Source organism: Geotrypetes seraphini, chromosome 4 (genome assembly GCF_902459505.1).
Source record: "Geotrypetes seraphini chromosome 4, aGeoSer1.1, whole genome shotgun sequence".
NCBI lineage: Eukaryota > Metazoa > Chordata > Amphibia > Gymnophiona > Dermophiidae > Geotrypetes > Geotrypetes seraphini.
Window position 1 is genome coordinate 194,070,378 of NC_047087.1, and position 20,850 is coordinate 194,091,227.

The 20,850-nt window shown below is 40.8% G+C and overlaps 1 protein-coding gene across 1 annotated transcript in view; it reads right to left on the bottom strand.

Annotated features, from left to right (window-relative positions):
* Positions 1-1,985: 1,985 nt before the first annotated feature.
* Positions 1,986-20,850, bottom strand: part of DNAJC9 (DnaJ heat shock protein family (Hsp40) member C9) — a 40,196-nt gene continuing 21,331 nt past the window's right edge. Inside the window, exons 3-5 of the mRNA XM_033943689.1 lie at positions 15,061-15,318; positions 13,856-13,942; positions 1,986-3,837 (exon numbers count right to left, since the gene is read on the bottom strand). Of these exons, the coding sequence (XP_033799580.1) occupies positions 3,712-3,837; positions 13,856-13,942; positions 15,061-15,318 (471 nt within the window). The 3' untranslated portion in view covers positions 1,986-3,711. The remainder of the gene's footprint in view (positions 3,838-13,855; positions 13,943-15,060; positions 15,319-20,850) is intronic.

Here is a 20,850-nt window from a genome sequence, read left to right on the forward strand (position 1 = left end):
ACCCCACTTCCCCTGTGCAGCAGCAGCATTTCCCTCCCCCCCTTCCATGTGCACAATAAAAATATTGAACAACAAAAAAAAACACCACCAAAAATCTGTCACAAATTGTATACTGCTTTGGTTTAAAAATTGTAAGGTAATACATACTCCTAAATACCTAACTTGAAAAACTTTACCTTATCATCTGGAAACCTTCCTACTCCCTCACCCGAGGTAGGCTTTTTAGTTCTTCTGCTGCTGTTTTCCTGAAACTTGAACAGGACAACCTGATCGCTTTGGGGATACCAAAAGTACAGTGGGTAAGCAGGAAAATGACGGATTTCACTTCTCTGTTCTAACTTTGGTGCTAAATTTTGAGGGTGTGAGCTAATAATAACCATCCAGGTAAGACAGAGCCCGCCCCTTGTCACACGGGGCAGCGCATTCACGTACCCTTCGGCACATGCTTGGCAGGGTGAGAAGCCGGGGCTGTAACCAGGTTAGAGGGTACTCGGGAAGTTGTTTTGCGGGCTAGTTGGTGTGAGGAGCGCCTGGGATCGCAAGCAATGCCCGGCGTTCTGTCGCTGACCGTTACAATTGGGGCTTTGGGAGCCATGACTCCCTTAGTTCCTTGCCAGAGTTATTTTTAAGTTTAAAGCTGTCGCGAAGGCTACTCTCACGATCTCCACCTGCGTCGGAAGCCTTCTCCGACGCAGGTGCGGCTCGTGAGAGGAGCCGCGGCGGTGGTGGCTTTGAACTTAAAAATAACTTTGGCTAGAACATTACCTTGGGATCCGCGAGTGTGATGCCGTTGTCATATTTCCTCCCAAGCTAATAGAACCCTAAGCGTGCATGTGCACTCCTACCTGCCACGGCCTACGGATCACGCAGGTAGGAGTGCACATGCGCACTTAGGGTTTTATAAAGAAATATAGAGCAGATCAAAAACACCCCTTCTGGCTCGCATGACAAACTGAAGGGAGTAGCAGAGTCCTCTAGTAAAGGAGAAGGAATTCAAAACCTAGACTGGATTCCTTTTGAATGGCTTGCGAGCAAGGGGATATTACCCATCCATACAGAATGTCACAGCTATTGCTCTGCTCTCTCAATATGGAGTTATTGTGCTGCTACCTCTAGTGATGAGATCTGGTACACCTTTAGTTTTAAATATATATATTTTTATTAAATCTCTAACAAATCTTAAGTCAGCAACAACCAATATAATTTCAATATAGATCATTAACTTAATCCTAAACTCCTCCTCAAGAACCAGGAAGAAAATATTTACTTTAAAATAGGAAAACATGAGTGAATGACATACTGTGCTCAGTTTGATAACATTCTCACTTTTAAGTGTCATCTGTATTTGTTCTTTTAGTACCCTTGATTTCTACCATGTTTTTTTCCCCAGTAAAACTATAAAAGTCTTGCCTTCTATGCTCTTATTTAGCATTTACAGAACAGTTTCCAAAATTATTTACCCAGATAGAACAGCCTGACTGAAAACAACCTTTCACAAATATATGTATGGCTGCCACCCCAATATAACAACTGGGTGAAATTCAAACAAAGAAAGTTCCCAAAGGGCTGTGAACTGACAAAAACGAAAAAGGAAACAAAAAACAAAATGAAAATGCCTTTAAACCTCAAAGGTGCTCAGAACCAATATATGGTAAGAAAGTGACCAAACAACCCCTGTAAGGACTTTCAAAGAGTCTATCATTGCACCATCCTCAAAAGCAAAATTTAAATATCTTTCTACCGTTTGAGGATGGTGCAATGATAGATTCTTTGAAAGTCCTTATAGGGGTTGTTGCCCCGGTTTGGTCACTTTCTTACCATATATTGGTTCTGAGCACCTTTGAGGTTTAAAGGCATTTTCATTTTGGTTTTTGTTTCCTTTTTCGTTTTTGTCTGTATGGTTGCCACAACATGTATATTTTTAGCCCAATTAAAACAAGGCATTCTTGGGAACATGTTTAGCTCAGGAAAAAAACAGTATACTGTATACATACCGTACACCATTTTGCCTCCATACAATGCAGGTGACTGAAAGTGATCCCCTTCTAGTATTTTTTTAAACATACCCTGACTGTTAAATCTATTCAGCGAGTTGTGTATGTTTATATTAATCGTGTTTTTCATCCCTCAGTAGACTGTATTTCCCGACACTGCTGGTAAATTATATAAAACTTTGCTTCCCAGGTATTTAAGCAAAAAATACTACAGTAGCAGAAATATCTACTTTCATACTTTTTAGTGAAAAATGCTGGACATTTTTTAATATAGAGAACTACAAGTGCTGACAAAGATGATGGTCCTGTCTAGTTAAAACAGCTGGAAGTGCTGCAGAGAATTTTAAAGACAGAGCCCTAATCATTTTCTCACTCAAGCTACAGAGTAGCAGTAGAGTAAACTTATCTGCTATCTATTTAGATAAATAACTGGCAATACTGAATTAGAAAATTATGTAGTCACAAATTTGCTGTAGCAGTTCAAGGTAAGATTATGCAGCTGACAATTGTGGCCTGGGCAATTAACTCTGTAGCAGCACTGCATATGCCATGTACTGCATCCCTCATTTGATCTTGAAGCAGATTTCCAAACCTGAGCAAGCTAGGGAAAAATATTCACAGTCCCTTGTGGAGAGAGAACCGAATGGAGTTTAAACCCAAGATCTAAGATTCTGAATAACACCCTGGCCTGAAAGCTAGAATGTCTATTAAGAGGCAGTTGTGAATGAAAGCTTATGGTGCCAGGATCCTAGCAACAATTTCAACTGAATTGGAAGAAAGGAAGAATTACAGGACCAAAATTTCTGTGGCAAAACTGCAGCTCACTTAATTTGCATCATTTGTTCACCGATTACAATTTTGTACAATAAAATTGTTTTTCAGATTTATTATAATTTTTATCTTTAGGGAGTTTTCAAGTGTGATTGGAGAATCTCAGTGAGAAAAGAGGGAGAGAAAGGAGATGTTCGGTAGTAGGGAGGCATAAGAGGTGGTGATATATAAGAGAAACAAATCACAGGAAAGAATACCTTCTGAGTTTAGGAGTATTAAGGGCACAGAACTGGAGAGAAGAAAGCCCTAGATCTAAGGGAGGGGGTGGCACTGCAGGAGACGATGGGCCCTAATTATAATTTAACAGAGAGATTCTAGAAGTATTATCAACTAAGAGAAAGGTGGCCAAGTCACCAGACCTTAAGGAAGAGTTTACAATTTTGTTTGGTTACCATTTTTACTACAATGGAACTATATTATTATACAATATAAATGAAAGCTTTCCTTATATTTAAGAGTTAAGGATCTGCTTATGGTCACTCCTTAGCTTGCCAAGCAGTAGTTTTACTGATATAGCATACCATAAATCCAATTCACTGAATTCTGTTACCCGATTCCAATTTATGTTACATAAAAATACTACTTTTCTCATCTCAGGGTGTAACCTGCAAAAATACTGAAAGACCTGCAACAACCATGTGGGAATAGCCAGAATGCCAACAGGCACCATATAGCATTGCACAGTTCATATAGTTCATAACTAGAGCTCACTGAGTGAATCATTGTTCCAGTCCCAGAGAACAGGGATACCTCACATCCACCTTTTTCACTAAAATTTGGACTGGGCACTTGCTATAATAGTAGTCTTAAAGTCTCAGTATAATGCCACCTCATCTCCAAAGTCTTCTGAAATTCAGTATTTAAGTTTACAGCATCTGTAAGCAGTTCATTTCTTGCATCGCTTAGAGGTGGGTGCTTTTTTGCCACCTCCTCTCTTGGATGGCTTGCAGTACTTTGCTTCAAGGTCTGCCAAGAATTTATCCATGTCCTGCTCTCGATCCTTCTTCCTGCTCTGTTGGAATGCAAAAATGAGAGCAGCTGTTAACTCATTTCCAGTTTGGAATACAAAGAAAACAGTTCATATTTCATTATAAAAAAAACCAAAACACACACACACTGCCATTTCAGTAAGTATATACTGTAATGATAGTACAGCAGTTTTTAACCTAGTTCTCAGGGACTATCTGGCCAGTCAGGTTTTCAGGATATCCAAAATGAATATGCATACTAAGAAGGCAGTGCATTCAAATCTCTTACACATATTCATTGTGGATATCTTGAAAACCTGATTGACTAGCTGGTCCCTGAGGACTGGGTTGAAAATCACTGAAATAGAATGCATGTCATAATGATAAAAGTGTAAAAAGCATGTGCCTCAAGGGATTTCTTTCCAAACCAACTGTCTACATGACGAGGAAGGGAGCTGGGCAGCCTGAATGGAGCAGTTCCCAAATATTGTTTATTTGGAAAGAATGACTAAGTGAAATAATAATAATCAAATTAGATGTCACTGTCAAGATTTTCAAAGGAAGAAATTTGCATTTTATTTTCAGGGTTCCACTTTGACAAGGCAACAGCTATTAATAATAATAATAATTTTATTTTTATATACCACCTAACTAAAAAATGGTTCTAGGCAGTTTACAAAAAATAAGCACAAGTCATACTACTAGGAGGCTGTATATACAGTAGTCAGTAGCAAACTATGCAATTCAGTAACTATTAAGCACAGTTACTTACCTGTAACACGTTATCCAGGGACAGCAGGCAGTACATTTTGTGAATACCCTGGGTGCTTGATGCTAGGCCGAATGGCAGCACCTTGTATTGAAAGTGTCGACTCTTATCCGAAAGCAAAGATATTTTTTGAGGGCTGGAAGAATTGGAATATGCATACATGCTTCTTTGAGATCCAGAGTAGAGAATGACACGGTGACAAAAATTCATCACCGTTCCTTTCCCTATGGATAACCGCGGGAAACAATCCCATGTCATTCTTTAGTGTCTCTCTCAACCTCAGTCCTTCTACACCAGCATCCTTTAATGCAAGGCTTGAAGGTCAATGGTTGTGCCCATTCATACTCAGATTCTTCCCTTTCTCCTTAAAGAATGACATGGAGATGGTTTCCTGGTGATTAATTTTGCCACCGTGTCATTCTCTTCACCAAATATTTCTTGGAGGGCACAGAGATCTAAAATGAACAAAGACCTCCGGTCTTTTTCGGTATGAGGAAGTATTTGGAGTAGAACCCCTGGCTTCTCTGCAGAAGGGATACTAGTTTGATGGCTTTGAGCTGTAGAAGAGTTGAGAAATAAAAGAATACTCTTTTGGAGGACTGTTTTCGGAGGTATGCTCCGCAGGTGAAAAGTATATCCTTGTTTTATAATTCTGACAACCCAAGTGACCAATGTGATGAGAGACCAACGACGATGGAAATGTATGAGACGGCCTCCAATTGGTAGAGTGGAACGAGGAGACTGTAGAATGCTGGCTAGGTTCTCCAGAAACTGATCAAAAAGACTTGTGTCTTCTGTTGCGGCTGGGGTTGGGTCTTCTGAAGTTTCTGTTGTATAGGCCTCCTCTGTGTAGGAGCGCTCGATGTAGTGGAGGATGGGACATATCTCCTTTTGTTGTACGAGGAGGAATGATATCTAGCCTCTTGGGATGCCAAGATCTGGAAGCTTTTGAAGCAGAGAAAGTAGATATATTCTGTTCGTCTGGTGATTTTCTGGGTAGCCTCCTCTATATTCTCACAAATAACTCATCTTCCAGGCATGGTATGTTGGCTAATCAGACTTGCACGTTCTGATTGAGGTCTGAGACTCACAGCCAAGCTTGCCTTCTCATGGCAACAGAAAGGGCTGTTAGCCGAAATGCTCTAAAGATCACCTCAAAGATGTCAAAAACCAAAATCAGGCCATAAACTTCCTGGTTTTCAACAAATTTTTGGATGTGTTGGTAAAAATTGTTCAAATTGAGTTAACTGTTGAATTAATGACTTCATGCAGAAAGACATATAAAAATTATAACTAAGGATCTGGCTGAGAAGCATGGAATTTTGAAAAAGATATTTCCCAAACTTGTCCAGGATTCTTCCCACTCTTCCTGGAGGAGTGCTAGCATAAGCTCTGGAAATGCTAGCTATCTTAAGTGCAGACCCCATCAGGAGGGATTGATGTTGCAATTGAGGTTTATCAAATCCTGGACAACATTGTACTCTATGTAGGGTATCTAGCTTTCTGGGAGCCACTGGGACCAGGAGTGGGGGCCTCCCAATTTTTAAACACAGTATCCTTCAAGAGGTTATGAAAAGGCATTTTCAGAGTCTTTGGGAATCTGGTCAAAATCCAAAGCTTTAAAGAGTTCTGCTCTGGGTTCAGACTCGGGCTCATTTTCACTGGCAGAGCCTGACCGATCTGATGGATGAAAAGTGTAAAAGAGAGACTCTCTGAAGGTGATATCCTACAAAGTGATGGTGATGTCCTCTGCCAAGATGTCCAGGCACTCAGAGTAGGTATGATGTGAGAAATCTGAATCATACTCCTTGGTGCCTGGTGGTAGTAAGGAAGATCACCTTGATGATCGATGAAATACGCTGATGAGAAGAAGAGTGTTGGCTGCGACGATGTGAGCTCCTGGAAGCACTCCTGGTAATCAATGCCAGTCCGACGTCAAATGGGAGGAAGAGCTCCGACATCTAGATGTTCTGGTTCTTGACCGATGTTGATGGGGAGTGCGTGATCTGGTCCTCGAGGAGCGATGCTCAGGCTGGGCCGATACCGGTGGTTATCACAGTAGTGGCATGAGCTGCTTGTGTTTGCAGTATGGAAGCCAACTCCCTCTGCACTAGTCCTCTGATCTGTTCCTGGATTGACAGCACTGGAAACTTGATGGACATTGTATAGTAGGTGCCGAAGGGTGTCTAGGGATTGGTGATGACAAGGCACTCCTCTGAGGCAACACCAACTGTAGGGAAGGAGAGTGGATCTCTGGGCGTCCCAGATGGAGGTAAAGGAAATGAAGCCAACATCGAGCAGAGCGTTGATACCAGTGCCAGCTTTGATACCGATGTTGGTCTCTGGGCTTCGGAGTCAGAGATGGCAGACATCCTTGATATTCCCGACAACGAACCAAAAAATGTTTTGGCTGAAAGTCGCCTAGTTTTCAAGAATCTTTTTTGCAGCTGGCAGCAATCAGGGTCCAGATACTGGAGGCATCAATTGTGTGGATCAGTGCCTGAAATGGTCCTGTTGCACCGAGTGCACTACTTAAACCCACTAGAAGGATTTGATATCAAGGAAAAAAATGCCGATGTAAAGTCAAAGGACTCAATGGTCCAAGGGAAGTCAAGTAAGTCGTATACCAAAAGACGGTCAATGCTCTTGGCCTAAAAAATAGGCTCCACGGGGCCAGAAGGCCAAAAACTGAAATAAAGATGATAAAATAAAGATGATAAAATTAGGAAAGAAAATGAAATACTAAAGGCACAAAACAAAGAGGTAAATTTGATGCAATTTGGAGTAGCTCCAAAAATAGAGCTTCTCAGCTCCGCGGAAAACTGATGGTCCCATGAGCTGACGTTGGGCAGGAAGGCACCAACATATGCGTGATATCGGCAGTCTTGAGATTTTCGATGTTCAATCAATGTATAGAAAACTGCTGTTTACCAGCAAGTCTCAATATTGCTATGATAGTCGTGCTTCCTAAACCTGGGCAAGACCTGACACTTCCAGGCTCTTATAGATCAATCTTGATTTTGAACTCTGAAGCAAAGATTTTGGCTAAAGTGATGACAAACCACCAGTAAAATTTCATTCCCTCTTTGATCCATAAATCTCAGATGTGCTTCATACAAGGGTGATATATTGTTAAGAACATGAGACAAATTATTTTCCTAGAATGGATGGCCAGAGAGAGGAGGCCTTTTCTGTTACTCAATCAGTTTTGATGCAGAGAAGACCAGAGGTGAAAAGGGACTCTCTTTGCAGTGCAAGCAATTCAGATATTGTATAACCCCCCAAGACCTATGCTTGGATGAATAGTTAGATGTATATCAGATCAATTTTCAATCTGCAGGGAACCAGGCAAGGATGCCATCTATCTCCTCTTATTTATTTTATTTTTTTTCCCCAAGAGTTTACTGAAGAAATGCAAACATATACACAACCATAAACAATACAATCAAAATCCCATAAAATCATGCCCTCCCACCCAGCCAAAAGTCATACTGGGATCCTTCAGTACGAGATGAAACAGTCCAAGCCAAAACAGAAGTCACCCACAGCCCTCTTATTTATCTTAACATTAGATCCATTACTGAGAGATATAGAAGCTAATCCGGAAATTAGGGGAATGAAATTAACATTACCAATGATCGGATTGGGTGTGGAGGACAAAAGAGTTAGTCATCAGTTGGGGACTCAAATATAAACAGAGACCCTCATTTTTTTGGACAAAAATCTCAGTTTATATTTGAGTATATACAGTAGTTAATCCTGTTGGAAAGCAATTTGAGAATGTAATGTACAGGGGTGGGGTGGAGTGGGAGGGATGTTTGAAGGGCTTGTACGTTTACATACAGCAAAAACTACTTTGATTAATTTGTTTGCAAAATACTTTATTGGAAATTAACAACACAATTTCATATAAACTTAGCACTTAAGAGGTAAGGGATTGATTCTACGACATTGATTTGCAAAGGAACAATGGGGCTAAAGTCTTTTTTTTCAATTCTGTATATTTTATAACATTTTTGCTGTTAAGACGCATGTCTTCAGACACAAATTCACAGTTTTGCGAAATGCAAATCCAAGTATCTGTGATATCTTCTAGATAGAAAAACTGCAAGTGACATTTAAAGGATTTCTACAATCCAGAACCTACAGAGTAAAAACAAACAATGAAAAATCAGAACCATGGTCCAACCCATGCAGAGTACCCCAAAGATCACCTCTATCACCCACGCTATTCAACCTATACATTGCCTCCCTCAGCTTCCACCAAGATAAACTAAACTTAACCTCTTACAGCTATGCAGACAACATAACCATCCTCCTTCCTTTTGACCAACCAATACCCTCCATGGCAGACACAAGACACAGAACACTCAAAATAATAGCAACATGGATGAAAGAACACAAACTAAAACTAAATCCTGACAAAACAAACTTCATTCTACTAGAAAACAGCAAAACCACAACCATAACAAACCTAGTCATAAACTCTATCTCATACCCCATTCAACCCACTTTAAAACTCCTGGGAATGCTGATAGACAGACGCTGTACTATGCAGCCACAAATCAACAAAACAATAAAAAAAATCATTTGCAGTTATAAGAAACCTAAGGCAAGTTCGAAAATTCTTCGACAGAAAACAATTTCAACTCGTGGTACAATCCCTAGTCCTAGGACTAATAGACTACTGCAACATACTATATCTCCCATGCCCAGCAAACATGATAAAACAACTTCAAACAATACAAAACACAGCCCTAAGACTTATCTACTCACTGAAGAAATACGACCATATCACAGAGGCTTACCTCGAAACACACTGGCTCCCAGTTCAAGCGAGAGTACTCTTCAAATTCTACTGCCTACTATTTAAAACCATAAACGGAGACAGCCCAGAATTCTAGAATAATCGACTAAATCAATCCTCCTCAACCAGACACAGGAGAACCCACATACCATTCACGTACCCGCCGACAAAAAACGTCAAACGAAAGAAACTATATGACAACCTCCTAGCTACTAGAGCTGCAAAACTGGACCACCAACTCTCCAACCTACTAATCACGACCAGACTTCAAAACCTTCAAAAAAGAAACAAAAACCCTACTATTCAAAAAATACAATAAACTAAACTAACACAACCAGACTTGACCCAAGCACCACCTGCAACACTCCCTGATCCTTACTATCTTAGTAAATTTCTAGACTACTTCTTATGCATCTCCAATTGACCTAAAACCTCATATGTAATATGTAATACTGTAAACTGTAATAATGTAATCTGCCTTAAACTGCAAGATAACGGCGGAATAGAAATCACTAATGTAATGTAATTATGACTAGATAAATAGAATTCATTTACCCAAAAATTTAAACATTGCATGAATATATAGCCTCATGCACATAATTAAAAACTAATCCTTATTTCATGATGAATAACTTTTGGACTATAATGTATCTTAGAGTCTGCCTCAAAAAAGCATTTAAAAAAATCCAAATTAAATCTGTTTATTTAAAAAAAAAAAAAAAAAAAAAAAAACCCCCAACAAATAAAGCAAAACAATTTTTATCTACCCTGTTTTCTCTGCTATGGCCTTGTCTTCCCTGACTCCCCTTTTACCTCTCAGTCATCTAGTAGCTCAACTGATTCTTTTAAAAAGTTAGTGTGTATTTGTCATCAATACAAATCTTTGCCTTCCTTATGAGTGTTTAGCATTGGACTTACCATTACTTATAATGTTTTATATTATCTTCAGTTGGATCTTAAGGATGTTCTTTCAGCTCAAATAGCTTCCTTCATCTTGCTTTACTACCACCATCACTACTATTACTTATTTCTATAGGTAGCAAGTACAGGGTAAGAGGTGTTTGTGGCACTGTCATTTGTGATTGTTGCTCAAATTAAAAGTTTGAGAGTTTTTCCTCAAATCACCAAAACAGGGTAACACTAATACAAACATGCTGTATACAACTAACGGTGCTAATTTATTTTTAATTCTTTATTAGTTTCCAAATTTACATCACCAACAAGTGGAAACAAATTCCTGAAATACAATAAACCTCAAAATAAGGAATATTTAACATTCTTTGCCCACAACTTTTAAGAATAATTTAGGAACCCCCCCCCAAACATCACCTCCACCCCAAAAATTCATTCCCCCGCTGGACCCCACCAGGCCCATCCCCACCTTATAATGATGACCGGCCGGAGGCATCCTTCCTGCCTCCAGCCGGCTGGTCTGCCTTCGCACGAATGGCGGGCCTGCCCCTTCACAGTGCATCCCAGGATGCACTGGGGAGGGGCCTTAGGCTCTGACTGGCCCAGGTGCTTAAGGCCCCTCTCGTAGGAGGAGCCTTAGGCACCTGGGCCAATCAGAAACTTAGGCCCCTCTCGCAGTGCATTCTGGGATGCACTGAGAGTGGCCTAAAATTCCAAAATGGCCAGATTCCTTAGGCCACTCCCATGGGGCCTAATATTTCGGTTGGCCCATGTGCCTAAGGCCCCTCTTATGGGAGGGGCCTTAAGCACCTGGGCCAATCAGGGCCTAAGACCCCTCCCATGTGCATCCCACGATGCACTGGGAAGGGTGAGGCCTGCCATTTGTACGAAGGCGGGTCAGCCAGCTGGAGGCAGGAAAAATGCTTCTGGCCAGCCATCATTATAAGGGGGGGTGTAGGAGGGGGGAGTCCAGGGGGTGGGCTATGGGGAAAACCAGTGATGTTCTTGGGGTGGCCTCCGGCAGGAGGGACAGGGCATCCCTCCTGCTGGCGATGTTCGGGGGAGGGGGGTGGAAGGTGAGATGCAGCGGCTGTTAAACTTATCGCAGCAGGGAGATTCCTTGCCGCGATAAGCACAGCGACTGCGTCTGCTTGAAATGTAGGCCAGCATTTTGCTGGCCTATATTGTAGGTGTCTATTGCGGGCCTAGGGTGGCATGTAGGGCTGCTGTAGGCGCCTACTGTGGGCCTAGGGTGGTGCGTAGGGACGCCTACGGCTACATCTGGGCAAAGGCACGCCCAGCCAAGCTTAGGTGGGTCTACGCGCCTCCCTAGGCTCCCTGAGGCGACTACAATATAAGCGGCCTGCCTCGGGGTTGTTTTGTGTTTTTTAAGTGCATCCCGATTGGTTGGTTAGGCAGCAGTTGGCCACCTACAATCAGGAGACTGTTTACAGAATTTGGCCCCGAGAGTCCAAAAATCTAAAGGAAAGCTTCAGAACATTGTTGCATTCTAGTTCAAAAGCAAAGGAAAACTAGTAATATAGTTCTAAGAGTTATCACTTCCAGAATGGACTCCAAAAAAGCAGCAAATTTGAGGGGTTCTTTTTTCTCAGCTGCAGCTTCCGGGCCAACAGAAATTATTTGACCCTGAAGATACTGAGCTCGTGTAATAGGAGAAGTGCCTCCGACGGCATCCTTAAAACTTCCACCAGAAATTTCTTAAACATATCTGCAGCTGGAATTAGTGGAGACAGGAAAATTCAAGAATCTTAGATTAAAATCACCTTGATTGATTTTCAAGGTACTCTAAACGATTTACAATATAATTTATATTATAGACGCCCCATTCAAACTGCTTAGAGACACCCTATTCAAACTGCTGCCTGAAACAAAAGTTCTGGGCACGACTGAAGGCGAAGAGATCACCAGTCCCATTGGAGCTTGGAAGTAATCAAGAGTAGACTGTCTCATTCCCAGAGTGGATGGTGCCACCGGGGGAGGCTCCTGCACTTTTCCTGTCCGCTTCTCCATCAAAAAAACAAAAGGGAAGCAAGGTATGTCAGGATAACTCCTCAAAACATCAAGCACCTGCTCGTGCGTCTTTACAATGCGACCTTTCAGTGCGCCACTGCAGCGCGTCCTTTCACCACAGCGTCATTTTGGATCTGCTTGGTGTTAATTTTTTTTAAAGATACCTTGTTCCAAGCCATACGCTTTTGAGCAAATGTCAGCCTTCCCTCAGGTTCTAGTTTAAAAGCTGCTCTAGCTCCTTTTTAAAATGTTGCAGCCCGATTCCATCCTGGTTAATGTGGAGCCCATCTTTCTGGAATAGGCTCCCCTGTCCCCAGAATGTTGTCCAGGGCCTAACAAATCTAAAACCCTCCTCACTGCACCACTGTCTCATCCACATATTGAGACTCTAGAGCTCTGCCTCTCTTGGGTTCAGCAGCTAAAGAGTAGTAAATCACCTGGACCGGATAGTATGCATCTGAGGTTACTATGTAAAAGAACTTAAACATGAGATTACAGATCATTAACAGTAGGTCAGCAATCTGTCATTAAAATCATTCATAGTACCTGAAGGCCAATAGAGTTCCAGGGTGAACCTGGAAATTACAGGCTAGTAAGCCCAATTTCAGTGCCAGGCAAAATAGTGGAAACAGTTATAAAGAATAAAATTACTGAACACAGACAAGCATCGTTTAATGGAACGGCGTGGATTCAGCTAAGGGAGGTATTATCTCACCAATATGCTTAATTTCTTTGAAGACGTGAATAAAGATGGGGGACAAAAGTGAGTCAGTTGATGAAGTACCTAGGATTTTCAGAAAGTTATCAGAAAGCTCTTGACAAAAGTTCCTCATGAGACTCCTGAGAAAATTTAAAAGCCATGGGATAAGGGAGACAATGCTCTGTTGTGGATTAGAAACTGGTTAATGGATAGAAAACAAAGGGTTGGAAAGGAGAGATGAGATGCTGGACTGACCGTGCAGATGGGCAAAAGTCAGCTGCAATCATAATTAATAATGAACACCTTAACCGCAATTAACGTGCAGCCTTAGTTTATATTTATTCCAAACTTGCTATACCACCCTTTGCAATGCATCAAAGTGGGTTACAACTGATGAGAAAGTTAAAAAAAAAAAAAAAAAAAAAGGAGTTGCAATCAATGTTTAAAACTTACAACAGACCAGAGTTTGAAGGTGGTAAAAAGAACCTGGCTTTAGCAACTCCCCCACCCAAGAATACAAAACCATAACCAAAAATCCCCTAGAAACCCTCAATGCCCGAGTAAAAAAAAGCAGATTTTAAGAGTTGTCTTAACTTGGTAAGAAGTGAGACAACCAAATTATAAGATGTTTCCTTAAAATCTTTCTTTCTAAAAGATTTGCTTGCTGGAATGGTATGGTAGGAATAGTCACCTTCTGCATTGTAGGACAAAGTGCATATACAGTCACTGCTGACCAAAGAAATCTCATCCCCGACAAGCCTAGACCATCCTGTACTCTAATGAATTTCAGCACAATGATAATTCACTGTTGGTTACATTCATGAAGAGGTCTCAAATTCTTACCTGAATTAGGGCTTTCAGATTCTCCGAGCTTTCACCAAGTCCTAAATCTGCCTTCATCTTCTCTGCCTCTTCAGCTTCTCTTTGGGCCTAAAACAGGCAATTTACTCATGAAATCTGAAAGTTGCTGCTCAAATGTTACACAGGGATTAAAGTAAATACTTCATAAAATCATCTAAAAGCACCAAAGAAACATGCCCTTTCATTGAGCAGAAAAAGCATTCCTACAATGAAAATAAAAATCACATCATCCTCCATCTCACTTGCTCTCCTTTAATATTAAAAAAAAAAAAAATTTGCTTTGAAGCTACTCTGTCCAGAGATCACCCTCTATTCTACATTAAACATGATCTACCACAGCTGTTGCATTCAATTGGAGACTGTAGACTATTATTTATATAGTACCCCACACACATAGTGGGACAGGTCATCAGACTATTACCAAAGACACCCTTGAGAGTAGCACTAAATGGTAAACAGGGAGGGAAAACTCCATCACAATAAACAGCATTCTGGTAGGAAAGAGATTTAACCGCAGTTTAGGTGAGTCTACAGGAGAATGCAATACTAGTGCTATAAAGAAAATCAAGCATTAGATAGAAAACAAAAAGCTGAATAATAGAAGGCTGCTAAAGTTATAACATCTTAAGTAAATCTAAAAGAAAGCTAAAAAGATAACATCACCAAGTTTAAGAAATGCACTGTTGGCATAATAAAATTGTTGAGTGCTGGGCAAAAAAATGTTCTCAAAATAGTTTTCATTTCAGCACAAATTTTTCTTTTACTTAAGTAGTGTGGTAGCTATGTTAGTCCACTTTTAAAGGTAATAAATAGAAATAAAACAAAAAAAAACCATAGAAAAGAAAATAGGATGATATAATTTTTATTGGACTAAATACATTTTTTGATTAGCTTTCAAAGGCATCATTGAGGAACAAGTTTAAACAGCCAATTTCTGACAAAGTATTTGGAGCAGATCTGTATCCAGTGGTCTCAAAGTCCCTCATTGAGGGCTGCAATCCAGTTGGGTTTTCAGGATTTTCCCAATGAATATGCATGAGATCTATTTGCATGTACTGCTTTCAGTGCATATTCATTGGGGAAATCTTCAAAACCTGACTGGATTGCGGCCCTCAAGGAGGGACTTTGAGATCCCTGGTATAGACCTATATACATAATAAACGTTTTGCTTATTAACTGTGGCATACCTTCTTTTTCCTTCGATCCAGCTTTTTCTTCGATTCCTTTACAAAAGTATTGTAGGCAGGAACCTCACTAGAATCTATGGCTTGCTGGATGATCTTTCGGATCCTGGGCTCATCCTCCAGTATTACAGCACATAAGACAGACTGCATAATTTTGTCCATGTCTCCCTTAAAGTCCATATAGGCCTGCTTCACATCAGTAACCTCTTCCTCAGAACCTTTGTACTGCTCCTCAAAGGCTTTGATATCCTCCACAGTAATCTGGAACAATCAAGCATCATATGTTTATGTCAAGCTCAATAAAAACTGTAAATGCCTGTATTTTTACCAAATAGCTTATTAATGTTTCATGCTCAAAGGACCATCCAAATGAGATGTAAACACTAAGGAGCAGAATGAAATTATATGTCGTACAGATACAGATGTAACACCTTTATTCACCAAAAAAGGCCGTCAGCTAATCTGATCAGCTCATTAGGATTTCACTGGTGAATAAAAGTCAATAAATGCAGTTCAAAATTCTAAAATAAATAAATTTGAATTTGCTTAAATTTCCCCACTCACTTGTTAAAGTGGTCATTATCTAGATCAGTGGTTCTCAACTTTTTTCTTCTTTTAGGACACTCCTGATGGAAACCACTTGTATATATGACACTGCACTTGTGACCACCATGGAGTTACCATACAAAAAAATAAAAAGCTTAAAAGTGAGCCGTTAGTATGACTTAATGGCATGTTTGCCCTTTCTTCTGTTTGCAGATTCAGATACATATGTAATTAGTGACCTATGTGTGTTATGCTCCGCATATCTTCATGGAGTGAGAATAGCTTTCATCTCTGGGGTTGTACGAATTGAATATGGGAGCATGGAGCGATATCTGTGTGTAGTGTATAAGGGTACTGGGGATGTGTGTGGAGGGGGAGATGAACATGCAAGTAATTGCATGAGTGGGGATAAGCATGCTGAGGGTGTGTGAATGCGTACATTGGGGTATATGCAAGCAGGGGAAGGTTTGAGATGTAGAGCTTCTTTCATGTGTCCTACACACTATTCCTTCCACCTTCATGAAGTCTTCCCCTTTACCCTGTCACTCTCCTTCCTTCTTTACACACACTTCCCTTCAACTAACATTTGCACTCTTCCATCTCTTCCCTTGTACTCTTTTCTGCCTCCTAGAGGTGTGTGTGTTTGTGTATACATATATGGCATCAAGATTCTCATTCCTTTTGCCAATCCTCTTCCTGCCTGCCATTCGTCCATGAACTCCTCCTTCCTCTGCCACTCAACCTTGCACTCTATTTTCCTTGCTATCCCACTTCCCTGTCTCCCAAACGCTCTCAATTTACTTTTTTACCTGCACTTCCCCCTTTCCCTGTAAATACTTTTTTGTTATAAATATACTCTAAAATTTATCAATTTAATCAACCTAACTAAATATAGCCATGTTTTAGCATTCTGCTTGCATTTCATTGTCTCTTTTATCCCTCTTGTAGGCCTTTCTCCCTCAGTACAATCCCCCTGTCCATGCTCATCTGATCTTGCTTTTCCCTCTTGACCCAGGGCCTATCCTACCACTCAATTCCATCATTCCCCCTCTAATTCTCCCCCTTTCAATGCCCATTGGAAACCCATGCTTTTTCGTCCCCACCTTTCTCCATTATTTTTTTTCTCCTTGCTAATCTCACTCTCCATGTTCCTGGCTCTTCCACTCAATCTCTGGGTGACTTCTCAAATAACCAAGTCTCTTCCTCCCACTAGTCCCCATTCTCCCACTTCTACATGGGTCCACTCATTTGCTTTAACTCTCCCCAAAATTAATCTAGTTCCCATACCTCCTTATCTTGAGCACCATTCTCTCCTCCCGACCTCTCTTGCTTTCTTCTGAACCACAGTCCATGCTGTCTCCTCTCCAAAAGTCCTGCTTTTCTATTAAACATCCCAGTCCTCTCTCAACTACCCCTAACATATGTCTTCTTCCTTTTCCTTCTTTTCCCCCAAATCAGCACTCTAGCATGTACTGCCTGCTTCTCTTACTCTCTGACCTAGTACATTTATTTTACCTCCTTTATGTGAACATCTGCAATGATGCTCCCTCCCAAGATTGATGCAAGGTAGTCACAATTTCCTGATGCATGAGTTTGAAGCCATGTCAATGCCCTGCGAGACAAATGCAATTTTCTGATGCTCACAGCTGTGCACAACCTGTAAAATTCTAGCAGCTGCCACTTATCTGGCCTGCACATGAACATGCTGAAAAAAAACGAGGTTACGTGCAGCTCTGATGCAGATCTTGCAGTTAATGAGATGAGCCCCACACCCAGGCCTGCCTGCACTTCACCAGCAGGCAAAGGGAGAGAAACAATGGTTGCAACAATTCTTACAGGTCACGCACAGCTGTGTGCGTATACACTAAGAAACTGCATCTGTCTTGCAAAGTTCTACAATATAGCTCTAAACTTGTGCACCAGGAAATTGTGACTATCCTGCAGGATTCAAATAATAGAGCAGAGCGTGCCTTGTCTTCAAACCCCTCTTTATTCCAAATGAAAGAGAGCAGCGTGCAGGATTACCATGCCCCCTAAAACACCTCCTTGTGCTTCATGACACAGGTTGAGAATTTCCAATCTAGATAAATACTCGTATTTATCTAGATAAATACTCCAATCTGGATCAGGGATTTTCAATCCCATCCATGAGACACACCCAGTCAGTCAAGTTTTCAATGAGTATACATGAATGAACCACTGATCTAGATCCTAAAAAAAAAAATATATATACTGTGTATATATATATATATATATATATATATATATATATATATATATATAAAAAAGTCACATTTCCAATGTAACCAAACATGAAAATTAACCTGAACTCATGTGGGTGATGTCATCCACAGAATACAGTACAGACACTACCAAGTGCACTTTCACCTTAAATATTTAAAAGCTACACAATAAATAGGACCACTCCAGTAGAATGATACAATATATAAATTATTAAATACAGTGAGTGAATCCTCAGTGTGAGGTCATGAACTCTAAAGAGCACTGTCCCTAAACAGAGGAAGAAGCTCTATTGCTCATGCATGGCCCCAAATCAAACCAGAGGGGAACTAACTTTCACTGTTTAGGCTGCACACCATCATAGGATATCACTTATGTACAATTCAAAAAAACATGTGCCTTAACATGCCCAAATTAGTGAATCATAATGCAAATAACTATTCCATGAGAGTAACCAATAGAATCAGTCACATAGGAAGCAAACAATAAAATGGCAAGAGCAAACACTTATCTTAATGACAGTAACATGCCTGTAAGTTCACTGGGAAGTCCACCATTCAGCAAAAATTAATGCGCTTCCACTTGTAGATTTAACTGTATATTCAGGCTCAACTAAACTCAGTTTCGGGGAAAAAGTCCCTTCAGGAACTTCACAGTCAATTTTGCTTATTTTGATAAGATGAAAACAGTTTGCTCAGATGGCACCGCACCATGTGATCAACCACTTCCGGCCGTAAGGAGAAATGCTGGAGAGGAATTCAAGATGTTAAAATACGTGACAACGTCAAAAAAGAAAGAAGTAAAAGCAGATTTCAGAAAGAGTTGGGAATTTTAATAAAAATTCAAAAACTGATTAAACATCCCTAACTTTATTGAATGGAATACAATCGTTAAGTCATTAAGTCCTTGAGTGGAATGCTATCATCTTAAGTCATTAAGTTCAAAAATCCAGAACTGCTCATGTAATTGTAAACAAGCCATTTTGTCACCTGTAAAAGAAGCCAGAATTTATTCAATTATGAATCATTTAAGAACTTTGAAGGCACCTGGGCCAGATGGATACTGTGGAGAATTTTACAAATTGCTAGTTGATGACGTGGCACCTCTGTTGGCTAAGGTTTTCAATTTGGGCATCTCAAAAGGCTTCTTACCGCGGTAACTGAATTTGGCTCAAATCATTGTTCTTCCGAAGCCAGGAAGGGATCCAACTTTACCCGAGTCGTATAGACTCATTTTTCTTTCGAATTATTGGCAAAGATACTGGCGCAATGTCTGGCGTAGGTGTTGCCCTCTCTGGTTTCAGAACAGCAAGTTGGTTTTGTTAGAGAGTTTACGGTGGCTAAGAATATACGATGTATATTATTAGCCCTGGAAAAAGCACAGACGAAAGGTACCTCCTCCTTATCAGTTTTGATGCCAAAAAGACTTTTGATCGTATGAAGTGGGGGGTACCTGTTTGCTGTGCTGCGAGCCTATGCGGTGGGCCCCTTCTTTTACAATGCTATTCAAGCGCTGTATTGTGATCCTAGGGCGCAACTTTTGGTGAATGGGGATCTCTTGGCTCCTTTTGCGATAAGACGAGAACTAAGCTTTCCTCAGATCCATTAATTCGGGAGGTACAATCCAACGTAGATATTAGGGGGTCTGGTGTTGGGGACCACTCATTTCAAAATAGTGGCATTTGCTGATCTCTTGGTTTATTTATTTGACCCACAGAGATTTTACTGATCCTGTTGGACAGTTTCCAAAAATACGGGGATTTTTCTGGGTTTGTAGACAAGTCAGAAGCATTGGCCTCCTCTCCAATGCTGTGGGAGGGAGAGGTTTCTATTGAAATGGGTGGAGGTCTCCTTTCGGTATTTAGGGGTTCAGTTGACCATAGATGTTACTCAAATGTAATTGCATCAAGGTGGATAAATTGCTTTCGGATATGAGAAGCACTTTGGCTAAGTGGGAAGGTTTGCTGTTGTCTTTGTTAGGCCAGATACATCTTATTCAGATGGTCTTATTCCCCAGATGGCTTTGTGTCCTCCAAACTCTTCCCTTGTCTCTGCTCCGCAAAGATATTCAGCTTTTCTACTCTGTTATCAAGATTTTTTGGGGGGAGTTGGGGGACATAAACTGCACTGGTGTTATCTTTTGGGGTCTTGGGTGAGAGGTGTTCTTGATGTGCCAGACTTTCTTGTTTACAATCAGTCATGTATTTTGCAGCATATTAGAGACTGCTCAATATATGGATGTCGCTCTAGAGCGTGATTATTTCTACTCCATTCATTTACTATTTCTGTCACATGCTCATGTTTCTGAGTTGCCCCGACAATGTAGGTATAGTGTCTTGTTTCGGCTGCTTTGGGAAGTGTGGAGGCAGGTGCTTCATCTCTGGAATCAAGATCCCTGTTACATTACTATTACCCTTGGTGGGGACTCTATCCTTCTTGCCTGGCATGACTCCTTTGGTTTTCAGTCATTGGAGGGCTCATAGGGGTGTTTCAGTTAGCGCATGTGTTACAGGAAGATGGGGGTACCCCTCTCTTGTGTGGAGCTATTACAGAGAGGGGTAAGTTGAAATATCACTATCACTGTGCAGATGACACTGACCAAAGTCCTGCCATACAGGTAGGTGAAGAAACAGCACTATGGCTGGCCTCAGCACATATACAGGAACTGGGGTTTGAATAAAAACCAGATTGATGGAAAGACCAGACTGCTGACAGTACAGATTCACACCCACGATGTGCAGACCACGTAACCAAAACACAGCTGAATTTAGAACTTGGAACCAGCCCTGAATTAGAATGCATGAATAAGTTCCCCTGTTCTATAGAGGGAACACAAAGTAAACTCCCAGACCTAAAAGTGGTTACGCTTGTCTGATTTCTAAAAGGCAGACCCTGGAACGAAGGAACAATATGTTAATTGTAGCTTGACCAATAATATTGTTATAAAAAATTATTGTACCAATCCAGGATAAGAGAAGGAGGGAGATTATTTGATAAGCTGTGTATA